General features: G+C 47.0%; 5 protein-coding genes across 5 annotated transcripts; 3 read left to right on the plus strand and 2 right to left on the minus strand.

Annotated features, from left to right (window-relative positions):
* Nucleotides 1–206: 206 nt before the first annotated feature.
* JR316_0003079 (uncharacterized protein) lies at nucleotides 207–1,246 on the plus strand (the record flags this gene model as incomplete). The annotated part of the gene is made up of 4 exons (XM_047888860.1): nucleotides 207–450; nucleotides 519–684; nucleotides 869–1,170; nucleotides 1,224–1,246. 4 exons carry the CDS (start codon nucleotides 207–209, stop codon nucleotides 1,244–1,246), a joined length of 735 nt encoding a protein of 244 aa, XP_047751234.1.
* Nucleotides 1,247–1,810: 564 nt separating this feature from the next.
* JR316_0003080 (uncharacterized protein) lies at nucleotides 1,811–4,028 on the plus strand (the record flags this gene model as incomplete). Its single annotated transcript, XM_047888861.1, has 5 exons — nucleotides 1,811–3,051; nucleotides 3,119–3,444; nucleotides 3,514–3,614; nucleotides 3,691–3,795; nucleotides 3,855–4,028. The coding sequence occupies 5 exons, from the start codon at nucleotides 1,811–1,813 to the stop codon at nucleotides 4,026–4,028; spliced, it is 1,947 nt and encodes a 648-aa protein (XP_047751235.1).
* A 218-nt stretch (nucleotides 4,029–4,246) lies between these two features.
* JR316_0003081 (putative beta-glucosidase L) lies at nucleotides 4,247–7,128 on the minus strand (the record flags this gene model as incomplete). The annotated part of the gene is made up of 14 exons (XM_047888862.1): nucleotides 4,247–4,349; nucleotides 4,404–4,729; nucleotides 4,782–4,835; nucleotides 4,892–5,186; nucleotides 5,241–5,405; nucleotides 5,462–5,754; nucleotides 5,808–5,929; nucleotides 5,982–6,080; nucleotides 6,132–6,243; nucleotides 6,305–6,500; nucleotides 6,552–6,586; nucleotides 6,644–6,671; nucleotides 6,730–6,931; nucleotides 6,987–7,128. 14 exons carry the CDS (start codon nucleotides 7,126–7,128, stop codon nucleotides 4,247–4,249), a joined length of 2,172 nt encoding a protein of 723 aa, XP_047751236.1.
* A 1,282-nt stretch (nucleotides 7,129–8,410) lies between these two features.
* Nucleotides 8,411–9,053, plus strand: JR316_0003082 (uncharacterized protein; the record flags this gene model as incomplete). The annotated part of the gene is made up of 2 exons (XM_047888863.1): nucleotides 8,411–8,413; nucleotides 8,472–9,053. 2 exons carry the CDS (start codon nucleotides 8,411–8,413, stop codon nucleotides 9,051–9,053), a joined length of 585 nt encoding a protein of 194 aa, XP_047751237.1.
* Nucleotides 9,054–9,077: 24 nt separating this feature from the next.
* On the minus strand, nucleotides 9,078–14,100 carry JR316_0003083 (Sodium/potassium-transporting ATPase subunit alpha-4; the record flags this gene model as incomplete). The annotated part of the gene is made up of 27 exons (XM_047888864.1): nucleotides 9,078–9,127; nucleotides 9,179–9,464; nucleotides 9,518–9,651; nucleotides 9,704–9,780; nucleotides 9,838–10,087; nucleotides 10,145–10,211; nucleotides 10,263–10,417; nucleotides 10,461–10,559; nucleotides 10,624–10,647; nucleotides 10,704–10,776; nucleotides 10,829–10,868; nucleotides 10,927–10,963; nucleotides 11,020–11,079; nucleotides 11,138–11,320; nucleotides 11,377–11,599; nucleotides 11,649–11,798; nucleotides 11,858–11,895; nucleotides 11,949–12,228; nucleotides 12,281–12,315; nucleotides 12,449–12,693; nucleotides 12,743–12,803; nucleotides 12,853–12,885; nucleotides 12,941–12,983; nucleotides 13,046–13,198; nucleotides 13,254–13,460; nucleotides 13,526–13,612; nucleotides 13,663–14,100. 27 exons carry the CDS (start codon nucleotides 14,098–14,100, stop codon nucleotides 9,078–9,080), a joined length of 3,528 nt encoding a protein of 1,175 aa, XP_047751238.1.
* Between the last annotated feature and the right edge of the window lie 1,149 nt (nucleotides 14,101–15,249).

The following is a 15,249-nucleotide window of genomic DNA, read 5'->3' on the forward strand; positions in this document are numbered from 1 at the left end:
TACAACCGTTACGCCAGGCGTCCAATATTAAACTAAGGTGTTCTCAGGCCAAGACACAGTCGTATTGTCGGTTAATTGTGGCTGTGAGTACTGTGGTCTGGTGGGCGCCCCAAGGTTGGTCTAACGGTGACAAGGCTCTTGAAGTCTCCACCCTCGCTCCGCCAGCACATTCTGCTGGTTACGAGTCTTCTCCAAACTCTTGTACGATGTCTTTGTTGGCTCCTTTAATAGCTCTGTACAGATACTCTCTGGAACCAGTGGCTCCATTTACATGGCTCGGTTGGGGAATAAGTTCCTTGGATGTCGTCGCTGCCTTTAGGCTTTGCGTTCTTTTACGCCAAATCCGTGAAGATGCTCTTAAGAAACACATTTCAACAAAGGGGTCCCAGGCGCCTGAGGAGGCTTCCTTTGTGAAGAGTGCCTCAACCACCTTATTGGTTGTATATGGAGGTGAAGCTGTGGCAGGCAAGTTCTAACGCTCTTTGGCCTAGATATGCTGTTTATTCTATTTGCATTAGCACCCTTCCTTGGACAACCTCCTTCTTTCATGATTTCAGGCATTGTTCCTGCTTTGTACACCGCTATCCAGGCTATCGTCGACAACCTTCCTTATGTTCCAGAGATATCTGCCGAATTAGAAGTTCCATTGTCGCTACTTGACGGCTTCACGCGTGCCTATCTATTGTGCAATCTAATCCCACCAGCCGTTACGGCCAATGCTTCTCCAGCCATCTCATCGTCTCCCTGGACTTTACTTATCTCGTCTTTGGCAAGTTTTGCTTTCTTGTATTATTAGCAACGACTAACCCAAATCATAGCTCATCGCTAACGGAGGATTCTTCATGACCAATCTCTTTTCTTTCCTCAGCCCAGTTTCTCTATCCGTTCAGACTCCCCCTGAGCTCAAGGCATACGGCTGGACTACCGCTGATTTGTGGTGTGCGCCGGTAGTGACTGGCCTATACGCCCTCCTCACCCATGCCCAACCATACTGGGCCGAATTGCATTCTATCCTTTCCGGTGTCCTGGGCTCCACTTCATTGGGAGAGCCCGTCAAACCTCTTGATCCCGAAACTGCCAGGGCAGTCTGTGCCCTCCTCCTTTCTGGATTGTTTTTTGGAAGGACTACCAAGAACTTTGGACTCTGGAAGCCTTTCACTAAGAAGATAGGTAATCCTGGCAACCCGTTTATTCTTGAATTAGTTATTGATATATCTCTTCAGAACCCAAGGTTAAGACACAGTAGATACGACCATAAGCTTGCGAGCGCTTTACGACATCTGTACGCACCGTTATCCATATACACGATCTTTCAGCTACAATTTCGTTTGCCTAAGCATCTGTCAGTGTCAGCTACATTCAGTTTGCCTACATTTCTTTTGGGTATCGGCTACATTTCTTTTGGATTTTTTTCTGGCTGTCAACTGCATTTCTATTGGCTGTCGGCTACATTTATTTCGGATTTATTTGAGCTGTCAGCTACATTTTGAAATTCTTTCAGCCCATCAGCCACATTTCTTTTGGCTGTCGGCTACATTTCTTTTGGATTTCTTTTGCCTGTCAGCTACATTTCGTTCGTCTGAACATCTGTAAGCCTCAAGGTAGCCAAGTGCTAATCTTTTTAAAGAAACGACAGGCACGTTTCAACTTGGCAACCATAGGTTAGATGATATTGGTTTGCACCTCGCTTGTTCCAATTTCAGGTGATCGCCTTTGTCGTGAAATGCGCCAAAAATAACCCCCTTTGGTGAGGGCTGCGATACATAAAGCTGAAGTCGCTGCGCTAATTGTCCTCATCCAAACTATCGCAATGCCATCCTCAGATCCTTCTACATCTCCTCTGCAGAAAGAAATCACGGAGAAGTTGGTGCAGTACATCGACAGAGCCATTACCGCTCCTCCAAAGCACCAGCCCTTTGTCTACTTCAACGAATACGATGTCTTCGTCCGAAACATGGAAACTCATACCGCAGGCATCGACATGAAGCATCCCTATGATGCAAAGCCCACAGACCCTTCCTGGGTCAAAGAACACGACAATTACTCAATCAACCTCGCCCGCCTCTTCCTAGCCGTTGGTGAAAGGGACACATACCCGACGCTACCCGGGACATCGCCCTCTTTATCTCTCGACTCCGTGGATCTGAAGCTCATCTCGCATGCGCGTTTCCAGCAGGTCCTATTCCACATCGCCAACGCCACCGAGCGCACCGTGAACTCGCAGCCGCCAAAAGACCCCGCGGGGTGCGACCGCGTGTTCGCCGAGAGCAGAAAAAAGACGTTCAACATCAACATCGAGCAGCCGTACGCGCGGCGCGCGGACGACCCGCACTGGATGGTGCGCTACAGCAACATGGCGATCAACGTCGTGCGCCTGTCGCTTGCGGTCCGAGCAAACTTGGCCGCGGCGCCGCAGAGCGCGGCCGCTGCGCACCGGCAGCCGCCCATGCGCATCAAGCTTGACTCTGTTTCGTTGAAGGATATCACACATCGAGAGTTTTTCGAGCATTTGACTGGGTTTTTTGATGCGCAGAGGCGCGAGAATGAGCGGGTTGCGGCGTTGAACGATACGGCGAACGCACTTGCCGCAGCGGCTGCTGCGAACGCCACAGGACAGGCAAACCCTTCCGCTACTCAGAACCCAGGTGTCTTCAATCTTGAGGACGCTGGTGATGATGGTGAAGACGGGGAAACAGGGTATGAAGACGACGATTATGCTGTGAAAGACACTGACGAGGACAGCGATTTCCTGGAGGCCGTGCTTCCAACGCCCCTGAATAATGCCAGTGATAGCAACTCTGAGTCGGAAGCTTCTGATGACGACCTGGACGACGACGACGACGATGATGATGATGATGACGATGATGACCTCTCATACTTTGACAGCGAGGAAGATCGCGACTCCGTCTTCGCTGACTGGTGCAGGAACGAGGAAAACGAGTCTTTTCCAATTGATATCATCGAGCCTTTGCTTGACGACTCTACCACCCACGACATCACAGTCGACATGCTCGTGGCGCTCTTAGGAGTGGCTAAAGCCCCCAAGGAAAAGTGAGTTCTGTAATAACCGCTGAAAATTTTCACTATACTCAACGCAATTAACACCTTAATTAATTAGGCTGATGAAAGACGTCTGGAGCGTGCTACACGAGCAGCGCAAAGCGTACCGCATCGCGCACACGCGGCCATTTATGCTGCACCAGATCCCCGAATACAAGTGGAAGCTGACACCCTTTCTCGAGGCGTACGAATTTCTCACCAAGGCAGTCTACATGATGCGCAGGATCCCCGCAGGGTTATCAAGCCCTGAGTCAATTGTGCCGACTTTGGAAACTGTGGAGTCGCTGCTCGAGGGGTTGAAGGGTATAGACGCGGACACTGTCCCGGACTCTCGAGCGGTCCTCGCCGAGAGGATGCGCGTAGCCCGCATTCGCATGAGGATGTGTTTGTATTCTTTTCATATGCCCACTCTTGCTCGAAGACCGCTGACTGTCTCTCCTTCTTCTTGACCAGGCATGAGCATGTATCACCACATGCACGCGATCCAGGCCGCACATTTCGGATCGTTCACCCCCACAGGTTCCCCGCGCAACCCCATATTCGTTGTCGATCCCGTGAGTTTCCCTCAAGCCACATCACTCACTGGGTACCTTCATACTCAAACTTGAATTTGCTTGCTTTTGTTGAAAGGCCAAAGTCCCTGCCCTTTTGGAAGCTATGGAAAACTTCAAGCAGTTTGACGAAAAGTACATTGGAAGAAAGTATTTCAAGGAGTTCCCTGGTTGTCTCGTCAAAGTATGTTCATTAGCATATCGTGCTGCTTTACTTTTAAACTGACATTACCCCGTTCTCAGCCCTTCGGAGTTGTCAGACACCTCAAAGACGTCTACGAAAATAAGACAATTCCAGAGTTCAACATATACCCTGACATTATGAAAGCTGCCGACATTGCTAAAGAGTTGCAGGACAAATGGCATGAGCGCTCACTTGATGCTAAGAATTCTCTATTCGCACCTTTGCGATATTGAATTCATTCATAGATACTTTCCAGCAGCACATTTTGTTCGTTGCCTAGTACATATAATTCACAGGCATATCTTGGGCTAATAGCTTTTGCTGTGCTCCGCCTTTCTAACACTCTCAGATACTTGTACCACCAACTTGTGTTTTTTTGTGGTTTTGATTCCCGCTCCATTCATTATCGAGATGTACTTGAATTAATAAATAAGTTTTTTAACTATAATGTCTAGATTGTGCCAGTCAACCGTATGTCCAAAATAGATGCCCCAACGAAGACTGTGAAGGTTCCAGATGGACGAACATAACTTTGGCTTGGAGTATCCCAAACACTGATCATTGACAATTTAAGTAAGAAATCAAAGCAAAATAATGTCTTTACCCACCTTAGATCTCTGGTAGTCAAAGAGATAGTCACAGTCTTGGTTTGCCCAGTTGCTAAATCAACTTCTTCAAATCCTCTCAAAACCTTGGGAGGCTCGCCCGCAGAAGGAGGATATCCAAGGTACAGCTGAGGTTTTTCGGTGCCTGCAACTGAGCCTGTGTTGGTCACGGAAAAGGACACGGTGTAGCCAGAGGAGGTCGAGCTGATGGAGAGGCTAGAGTAGCCGAATGTAGTGTACGAGAGCCCGAATCCAAATTCGTAGCGCGGGGTGATGTTGTTGGCCTCCATGTAGCGATAATCCAGGAGAAGCTTTTCTGTGTAGTCGATCTGAGTATTATGTGTCAGAACAAAACGGGATATAAATCAATCAAAAACGCACCTCTGGGAAACCAAGGCTGTTATACACGATTGTGGTGCCATATGCACTTTCAGTCTATGAATGGAGGAATTAGTTGTTTAGTTGTGTATCTTACAGTGAGAATGGCGTACATCAGCAATAGAGAAAGGAAGCCTTCCGCTTGGATTATACGCGCCATAAAGGACGTCGACAAGTCCGGGTCCAGTCTGCTCGCCCGGTGCGCCAGCATAGATAATAGCAGTGATATTAGGGTGGTTGCTCCACGAGAAGTACACGGGCCCGACCGAGTGCACAACGACAATAGTATTGTTACACACGGCTGCGACGCTCTCGACGAGGCTTCCACCCTTCCACCAGAGGTTCAGGTCATTTCTATCGCCTTGATTACCGACGACAAATGTGTAGAAGCCTAATTCACCGCTCATGCTAGAAAGTTTATCAATTAGCAAACAGAAACATGTAGACGATAATGTGACATACGCATTAACAAAAACGTAAGCTACATCTTTGCCTCTTGCAGCGTTGACTGCCGAATTGATGTCATTGGACAAGGAAGTGGAGATGGTCGCCGAGTCACCGATGAAAGATGTCAAGGCGTCTACAGGAGGCACAATGAATTCTAGAGAGTTCGACCCAGATCCCCATCTGAACAAAAGAAAATTAGATTGACTACCCTCCGCGATATACCACAGCAAACTCACCCAACAGACATGGTCCCGTCATTACATTCATTCAAATCACCGCAGTTCAAGTTGGGCAGCTTAGCATCCTGTCCAACGATGGCCACGGTCTTCGCAACGCCCTTCACAGCAGGAAGTCCTCTGATGACGGTTCCTTGTGCGTTTGTTGTCTTGTTGTTTTTCAAAAGGACGGCCGAGGCGGAGACGATCTCCCTGACGAGGGCGGTGTGTGCAGCGGATCGTACATTTACTCGAAGGTTGCGGTCGCCGGAGCCATCGGGTTTCTGGGCATCAAAATTAGTTGGAGGATATCCCTACGAGCTATGTTAAGCGATCCAGGTTACTAGCTCAAATAAAAGAAAAATACCGAATCCTGTCCAAGGTGATACCATGGAGCCAAGATACGCGCAACCATCTGGTTCAATCGGTCTGTGGAAACGGCACCCTTGTTGACGGCATTCTTCAGCCCTCCTTTATAGATACCTCCACCTGAGAGGCGTCAGATAGAAACTAAGACGATTAACACATCTGAGAGACTGACCAACGAGAATGTAGTCTCCGGGTTGTTCCATGTCAAGTCCAGCATTGGCATTGTCTGCTGCAGAATCATGCGTTGCACCCCAATCGCTCACAACAAAGCCTGAGAGACACGGTTAATGATGAACGAATTATTGGTATACGAAAGAATTACCTTTGAAGCCAGCCTTCTGTAATATACCATCAGGTCCAATGAGACCAGCATTGTGGCACGAAGAAGTTCCGTTGAACCTATTATATCCACACATGACGGATGTAACGTCGGCCTGACAAGATTTGGTGAAGTTGATATATGCGCTATAATTGTTCAATACAAATTTTAAATACCTCAATTGTGCGCAAGAACGGATAGAAGTAGATTTCATGCATCGTGCGGTCGTCCAGGTTGGCTGTAAGCCCATAGCGCCAGTGCTCCTGGTTGTTGGCAAGGAGGTGCTTGGAACAGGTCTGAACACCAACACTTTGTACACCGACAACAGTCTCGTATCCCCCTTCGCCGTTAAGATATGGATCGGGGCCAAAGCTGCGACATAGGGGTCAGTCGGAACAAGTAAGGTATCGTTTGTAGGATTACCTCTCCCATGCTCGACCTGCTTTGGGATTGCGCATCTACAATGTCCTTTACAGTAAGCTTCCAATAATATGGTATAAAACACAGAAACACACGATATCCAATCCAGGACCCAGGAACACGCTGGTTAGAGTTAATTTTTAAGAGGTTCTCTAATTGATTCAAAACGTATAAGACTCACTGTACACCTTTTCCTCGGAATTCTTCTCCAATAGCTACGCCTCGGGCACGCATCAACCTTCGACTGAACGTCGATGCAACATTGATTCCGGTGGGGAACCCCGTAACATTCTTGGACAGACGAATGCCTGCTGGGCCATCCTGGAAGCAAATTGAAGGTATTCCGAGACGTGGAACTGCAATAGTGTCACCGACGCAGCGTCCTTGGATCAAAGGTAAGCTACACCGGAGATTAATACGTGACGAGCTGGTACTCACGCGCGGGATTTAGTTGCCCTGTGCCAGCAACAATACCCATCTTCTCGTCGAGCGTCATCTGCGCGGCCGCCGCATTGGCAAGAGCGTAGGATTCATCCCATGTCCCTGAGACAAGAAATTTGTCAGCATTCCAAACAATCATGGCCTCTAGGAAATAATGACGACTTACGGGTGACGAAGCAATTGCCCGAAGACACCAACAAAGCTACGAACACAAAACTTGTGAGCAACATAAGGGGCCAGACGTTCTCCTGGACATCCTAACCACTGGCGCCTTCTTTATAGCGACAAGCCACTGGTACCGCGACAGAATCCTCATAAGTCCCGTTCTTCGCCTGATCGATTTGGGAAGATTCTTTGCTTGTAGCGCATGGCCGTCAATCAAGAGCCAAAGGAGACATGGGCCAAATTAGACACAGGTGATCTTGCAGCTTCTTCTCGTCCGAAAGGAATTGGCGTAAACATCGCAACATAAACATCATTTCTTGACCTCCAAGTTCATTTGGTTGCTTTATTTGCTCCATCTGAAAGAAGCGCTGCAATCAATTGCACGGATGTGGGGAACGGGACAAGCCATGCATGATGCAACGGCTTTGCTTTTCCATTGCAGGTAATTGGGCCTCAACAAAATTTCCCCAGGTATCGACAGACGTCCGATGGTCGTTCCCCCCTTAAACACTTATCGGACAGATGAACCTCGCGTCTAACTTGCGTCATTGTTTAGATAGAAAGAACGAGAGGTTAGATTTGTACATTCTCATGGACTCTTTGCCCTTGAAGACTTTTAGAGTGGGAAATGTGGAGAAACTGTCAATCGCGGGTCACGGAGAGCGATGAAAATCAAATGCACACGACACACCTAAGGAACCCGGATCCAATGTATACAGAGCTCTGTTTGCATGACTGAGAACGGTGACAGTAAACAACAAACCACGTTGTGTGAAAACCTGTGAAAACCCGAGGATTCAACGCAAATAATAAAACGATGTTATCGTTCGTACTAACTTGAGAAATAATTGCACATAAGTACCATTAAGTCTCGGATAATTTCGATAACAGAGCCGTCTCGATTTCTCCACCGTTTTTGGCCGTTCAACCCTTGGTTGAAACAACTTATTTGCAACGCCCGCTCTGTGACGGATATTTTCCTAAAGTGTCAGAATGAAACGTGGGTGTGGCGGTTACAACGGTTAACTCTACTCGTCCATCAGGCCAAGATCAGGCTTAAAATCCAGAAAGTTTCAAAATACTTCTGTGGTACAGCAATGGGTCCCACAATATTCGATAGATTTCGAGCCAATGCTCTGCCAGTGCTCACCAAAACGGCGCACCTCTCAGCGCCTTTCATAACGACATTCTTGTTGATTCACCTATCAGCACCTGCTCTTGCAAATATTGGTGGATCTAGCCTTGCTTCTCAAACCATGGCGAGTCACTGAATACTTTTGTTTTCATCTATTAATCAACTCTATGCGACGAATTTAGCTTCTAGGCAGGGAATACTACCAAACATCTTTTGAACCTCTACTCGTACTTGGCCCAATAACAATACATGCTGTCTCCGGAGTACTCAAACGTATACTCTCTCCTCCAGGTCGACCACCCCGCAAATTAAGCAACCTTCTCAGTTTGACAGGATACGGTACTATGCTGCTATTCCTCCCCATCCACTTTCTTACACATCGCGGATACCCCATGCTCGAAACCGCACCCATATACGGCGTCGGGCCTGCAGAACTGGACTATGAATTCGTCAAAACAGGACTGAAGACGTGGCCAATACGGAGTACTATTCTATACGGAGGTCTGATCCTTTCGACGACCCTCCATCTTGTCGATGGGATGACTCTCATATGGAATTCATGGCTCAAGGATTCACTTTCGAGCAAAATGGCCAGCTGGAAGCGCGAAGCTCGACCTAAGAGGATACTTATGGCGTTGGGATGCCTGGCGCTGCCCGTGATGACGGGTTTGTACACCTTGTTCAAGGAGCCCATGATGACTTTTACAAGCATGGCCAAGAGATATGAAGCCGTGTATCTGACGTCGTTAATATACAGACTATAAAAATACTCGAATAAAACATTATATCTAATGGCGAGACCCTCTCGAACGCATGCTCATTGTCCTCATAGTCGGGACTGCAGCAACAATTTTAGTACAATAAAACAAAGAAAAAAAATCCAACTTACACATCATCAACCCCTTGATATCCTTCACCTTCATATGCTCGACCGATTTCCTCAAGAGAACCACCCTCAAAGAAGCCCACGCAAGTAAAAGCACGCCAAACGCAACAGGGATTAACCAATACAGCGGCGAAAGATGGAATGATCCTCCGAACACGACGTGCAACGGTGGCGTGTAGACGATGAACATGCCCAAACACGCTCCAGCCAGTATTCCCGCAAAGTTCCATTTGTTCGCTACGACGCGCTTGCCAAACGGATAGGAGAGGCGCGCTTTCACTGCGAAGACCTGTATGGACAGGGGATATTAGATAGATATATGATTACGTGGCAAGAACGCACGTTGAAGCACTGAGTAATGAATATGGAGAGATAGACTATCGACTGGGCCTGGGCAAGTGCATCGACTTGTTGATGTGCTGGGATCGATTGCCCGCGGTAGTTTATAAAGTCAGGACTGCTGTTGGTAAAGTAGCCTTCGATGACAATTAGCCGATGAATTTACAAATGACAAGATAAAGACTGTACCGCCGATTTTTTGAGCCGATCTCAGATCCGAAGGGGAGAATCCTTTCTTGAAGAATACGAGGAAATACGCGACCAAGCTAGCATATTGACGAATTTTTAGTGAGACATCGTCATAGCCCCGATAAAATACATACCAAGCAAGAGTCTCAAGCATCCCAGCCTCCAGATAAGCATAACTGAGCAGCTTGGAATCCACAAGGGTCTCGTTATCATTTGACTCCAACAACTCTTCCCAAGTAGACCGTTTGAAAGGTGTTTTCAGTTTCGACAGCCATGCCGATAGTCTGCTTGGACGAATGACTTCCAGCGTTTCGGCGTCTCTGCGCAGCGTCTTCGAGCGCACTAATGCACGTCTTTTGAGAGCCAGGATGGAACGTTCATTGACTAGAGTGTCACGTCAGAGGCCGATTGACAACAATAATCGTCGACAAAGATGTTTACCCGGTTTACGAGGCTTCAAACGCATCAGTCCATCGGCGGTCTCTGGTTGATCCCATGCGAACGACAACTGAAATTTCATTGAGAAAATGGACTATGGAATGTTGTTGGCTCGACTCACAGCGACACAAAGCTCGAAACCAAGATCTGCGTTCATCATAAAAGAGTCAGTTTCATCATCATTGACGAGCTTGAGAGAAGAAAATGGGTTACCTATCACCAGAATGAGAATGGCTGAAAGTGGTAAGGGTATGGGAACAACAACATCTACGCGGCCTGTTGAGCGAAATAATTCGGATAGAATATGTTGAGAACCTACAAAGCAGCTGAGGAATGACCTCTGGAGTGCTATGGGATATGGTGTATTGTATTGACCGCTTGAGGTTAACAAATATCTGGCGACCTTCAGCGACGCCCTCTATAGTAATAGAAATTATCCATCAATTTGCGTGTCTCATTTCAAAGAAAGAGCAGATACTCACTAACAGTTGAAGCAAAATTGTCATCTGCGGACAATCAATTAAAAAAAAAATATAAAATTTATATGAAGAATTGTATATACCAAGTAAAATCATGTTGGCCGCCTCTTTGGAGACATCTGAGCCTGAGATATTCATAGCAATGCCAAGGTCGGCCTAGCAAGCCACCGTCAGCAAGGTAATGTTTACAGGACAACGATGTGCGTACCTTTTTTAGAGCGGGCGAGTCGTTGACGCCATCGCCAGTCCTACAATTTGAACATATTGATTACCCTGCCTTGTACCTAAACCTCCAAGGTAACTCACACTCCGACTATATGCCCAAGTGCCTGTGCACGTTTAACTTCGAAAAATGTCAGTGCACCCACAGAGAAAATACCAGAAAAAAAAAGTACCTACCAATCTCAAGTTTGTGTTTAGGTGATGTCCGAGCAAACACGATCTCTTCCTTGCTAAAAACTGTTCACATATGCGCCCCTGTCAGAAGGTGTTCTAGTGGTCGATCCTGAAGACATACTTTGATCCCATTGCCAACCCTGCAATCCATCGATATCATCCCCATGAACCACAACCGCAGTTACTTCATCTTCATACACCTCTTCCATCGGCCTTCCTGTCTTCCTAGCCAGTGTCTCGCGTGTATCTCCTAGGATCAGATTGATCTTCCGTGCGATTGCTTCTGCTGTCTTTGGGTGGTCGCCTGGAAGCAGCACGTCGTTCAGCTGAGAAAACTTCCACCGAAGTAATGTATCTTACCAGTGACCATCATGACCTTAATGCCCGCTAGACGTAGAGTTCCAATGGCTTCGCGGACACCGTGTTTAGGGGGATCCTCGAGCGAAACCAGGCCCACAAAGCAATATTCCGCACTGGGATAATGCTCGTCGTTTCTGGAGAACGGATAACTAACAGGGAATTCATCGCCAGGAAGGAGTTTCTGAGCGCAGGCAATGACACGGTGCCCTCTTGAGGCCATGTACTTTATAAAAGTTTCAGACCAGAGAAAAGAGGGGCATGATGCCACTCACATCGTATGCCTCGTCATATTCTTTTTTAAATTCCTCTGTGATAGGTATCATTTTGCCGTTATCAAGGTAGGTGGTGCATTTGGCAAGGACACGTTCAGGGGCTCCTTTGATGAAGGCGGTTAGAACACCATCGGAGTGAGGCTTATTCAACTGAAATGCGTTTCTAATGTCAACAACGACGTCCATTACAGAGGCAAAAAAGCACTGACTATAACAAGTGCCCATTTATTAGTCGAGTTGAATGGAACTATGAGTGTAAATCAACAATCTGTTCGGTTCCTCATGCCACAAGCAACGTACCTTCGAAAACTTTTGGATGCGCTTTGATGTAGCTATCATAATCGGTGTTCAAGTGTCTGCCAGCGAATCGAGTCAGACCGGTTTCTGTTGCATCTCCCAGAATCGTCCTCTGATCGAAAGGGATGTCTATTTTGTCGAACTTTATGCGCGAATTGAGTGCAGCGATGTCGACCATCTCTTTCATACCAGACGATTCGATGGAGAATTTCGCAGTGGTTTCGTCATCGTTGTTGGATTGGAAAGCGGAGGACATCTTTCGTCCACTCCATAGATTGGTTACCTGAATGAAAACATTTAAAAGATGTACGGTTCAAAAGCGATTTTGTGCATACCGTCATTTGATTACGTGTTAAAGTACCAGTTTTGTCTGTTGCCAGAAGCGTCAACTAAACGAAATACAGCAGTTAGTACCGGGTATTAAAGCGTATAAGGATCCAGTTACCGAGCCTACAAAGAGACATTAGATCATTGAGGTAAGAATAAAAGTGGTGGAAATTTACCCAATGTTTCAACACCCTGCAAATCCTTGACAAGAACGTTTTGCTTGGCCATTCGTTTGGCGGCGATCGATAACAACAGAGTGACGACAGATGGAAGACCTTCTGGCACAAATGCCACCAAAATTGAAACTGCAAACGTCACGGTTTGAGAGGCGTGTCCACGGTACACAGTGGTGATTCCAACAGCGAAAAAGATGATGGCGAAGAGAATGGCTATACATGAGACAATCACGACAAAGCGGGCGCTGCATTGATGTTAGGACAGAATGCTCAGTAAAGCTTTGCGAAACTCACATCTCAACTGCTAGAGGACTTTCGTTACCGCTTTCTCCTCCAGTAAGACTTGCAATTTGACCTATGAGCACGATGAGTGTGGTTGAATGTTGATATTGGAAGATATGTACCAATAAAGGTATGGTCGCCAGTCCTGACCACGGCTGTGCAAAGTATTAGCCTGATAAAATCACAACAGTGCGCGGAATATCGACATACTTCCCCAGCCTTCGCCATTCACAATCAAAGTCGAATTGAATACCTGCATTTCATCGTCCAATGAGTTGACATGTCATAGTGTAGTCCTTAGTAAAATCACCCTACCAAGTTGTCAGCTTCAACAGCTCGCTTTTTGCTCCCGTGGGGAAGTGCAAATCGTTCTTGCGGCTCAGACTCTCCCGTCAGACTACTATTGTCGACTTTAAGATCTGTTCCTGAGAATAGCACAAGATCCGCCGGCGTTTTGTCACCACTTCGCTGTTCATCTGATCAGCCCTCGCGATCGCGTTTCCAAGAAAAGAAAGTCGCATACCAAAAGCACTATGTCGCCTTTCACGAGGTCGGCAGCGGCGATAGTGGATATTGTTCCGTCGCGGACAACACGACAAGAAGGCGGGATCATGGCGAGGAAAGATGCCAAAATAGCCTCAGATTTCTGAATCTGGTAAAAGTCGATGGCAGCATTAAGGAACGCTACCAAAATTAGGATGCCGCCCAAGTACGTATTTTGAATGTTAGCCTGCGTTGCAAATTTATCAGAAAGTCAGATAGTTAAGTTTCGAGTTAGAATGAGGGATGACTCACATGGAAGCCAAAACCCAAAAGACCGTATTCTAGTAAACCAGCTATTATTAGTAGAATGTTGAACATTGTGAATAGACGTTCTAGGAACTATACATCTTTCAATGGGATGTTGAAATGTCGTTAAGGAGAAAACAAACCTTTCTGAAAGCGCTCTTTTTCTTAGGAGGCGTCAGGATATTGGGGCCGTCGCGTTTGAGCCTTTCTTTAGCCTCGTCCGACGTGAGACCAAAAGATTGACCTGGGTCCTTGGTATCGAAATTTGTCTTCAACGCTTCGCTCAAGGCGTCAAAGTCGTACTGGTGCTCATTGATGTCGACATGAGCCTCCTCAGATTTCTTTTCTTGCGGGCGTAAATGGTCGTAACCTGCAGCTGCCAAATCTTTCTCCTCTTGCGTCATCGTTCGCTTCATCTCGACACCTTTCGGGCGTACGCCAGGAGTTATTTTTTCCTCTCGAATGTGATCATCCTCTGGGAATGCCACAGCACGAACGCCGGCCTGGTCACCGTCGAGACGAGCCATGACAGGAGGGGCAGAAGAGGGAATATTGCTGGCAGAGGGATTTTCGCCGTCCATCTTGTTTGTGGGGAAAGACAGAGAACCCACACAGCGGTTTGGGGGGCTTAATATAATTTATAGCCTGAGGAAATCGTCCAATATGTTATCTCCAAGAACTCTAGGCCTTGGGGACGTATGGTCCGGCAACCCGACGCACGAATTTGCTATAACCTATCTGATTGGCCACACGCAATCTGACAAGTGGCAATGGCGACTACGTAGAACTCATGCGATGAGCGAACGGCCAAAAACCCTCAATGAGCACATTTGAATGTTCTATTTTTGGCTTCTCCATAGGGACCGGGGCTCGTCGAACTGGACCTTGGTTCGATAACGTTGAGAATAGGTAGCGGAGAGTTGATTTGAATACACAGATATCTGTTGTAAACAACAAGATTTTTCTGGAATGAACGAAGTCGCCGGTTTTCTATGTATTGAAGCCCAGACACAACGCGGTTGGATGTTTGCGGCCCCCGTAACGAAGCCACAGGTGTGCAGCGAATAGCGAAGACAGAATCATTACAATATGACAGCAAATGAATTGTTATCAGTGCAATTGACTTTGTCGTGGACAATTCCTGAGGTGGCCAAATGTTGAACTTGGTCCAATATAGTCGCCACCAGTCGCCGCTCACTACGGTGGAAATTGTAAGGATGGAAATCTTGCAGCGTGTTTGATGTGCCCGTCGGATTTTTTTCAACGCCGTTTTTTCTGAATGTTGAGAGGCCTTGAAATAATCTAGGAAGTTTGATGATTCACGAGAGAAAGCCACTTAATTCTGTCTGCCATGGAACAAGCCGACGGTTATCGGGTCTGTCACGAGGTGTGCCGTTCACACGAGATTGATGGCATGAAAAAATATAGATAGGGGGCACAGTGAGAACCGCAATTTTAAGCTATCGGATTTGTTATGAGCACACCGTAAAAGTCCTTGTATCTTGTGCCATTGCTGAACGAGTTTTTAGAAACCTCTGAGAAATAGGGATCTAGGCAATTCTTAAATGGCTTTAGGCAAGACAATGAATGCAAGATTGAGAAGGCTTACTGGTATGTTATGTGCCCCTTCCTGTTCAGAGTGGTGGAGCAAGGTCGCATGACAAAATATATGAAGCGCCTAGGCCACCCAGCGCTTCCGACGTAAATTTAACCTATCACATTGACAGTGT

Source organism: Psilocybe cubensis, chromosome 3 (genome assembly GCF_017499595.1).
Source record: "Psilocybe cubensis strain MGC-MH-2018 chromosome 3, whole genome shotgun sequence".
Taxonomy (NCBI): domain Eukaryota; kingdom Fungi; phylum Basidiomycota; class Agaricomycetes; order Agaricales; family Agrocybaceae; genus Psilocybe; species Psilocybe cubensis.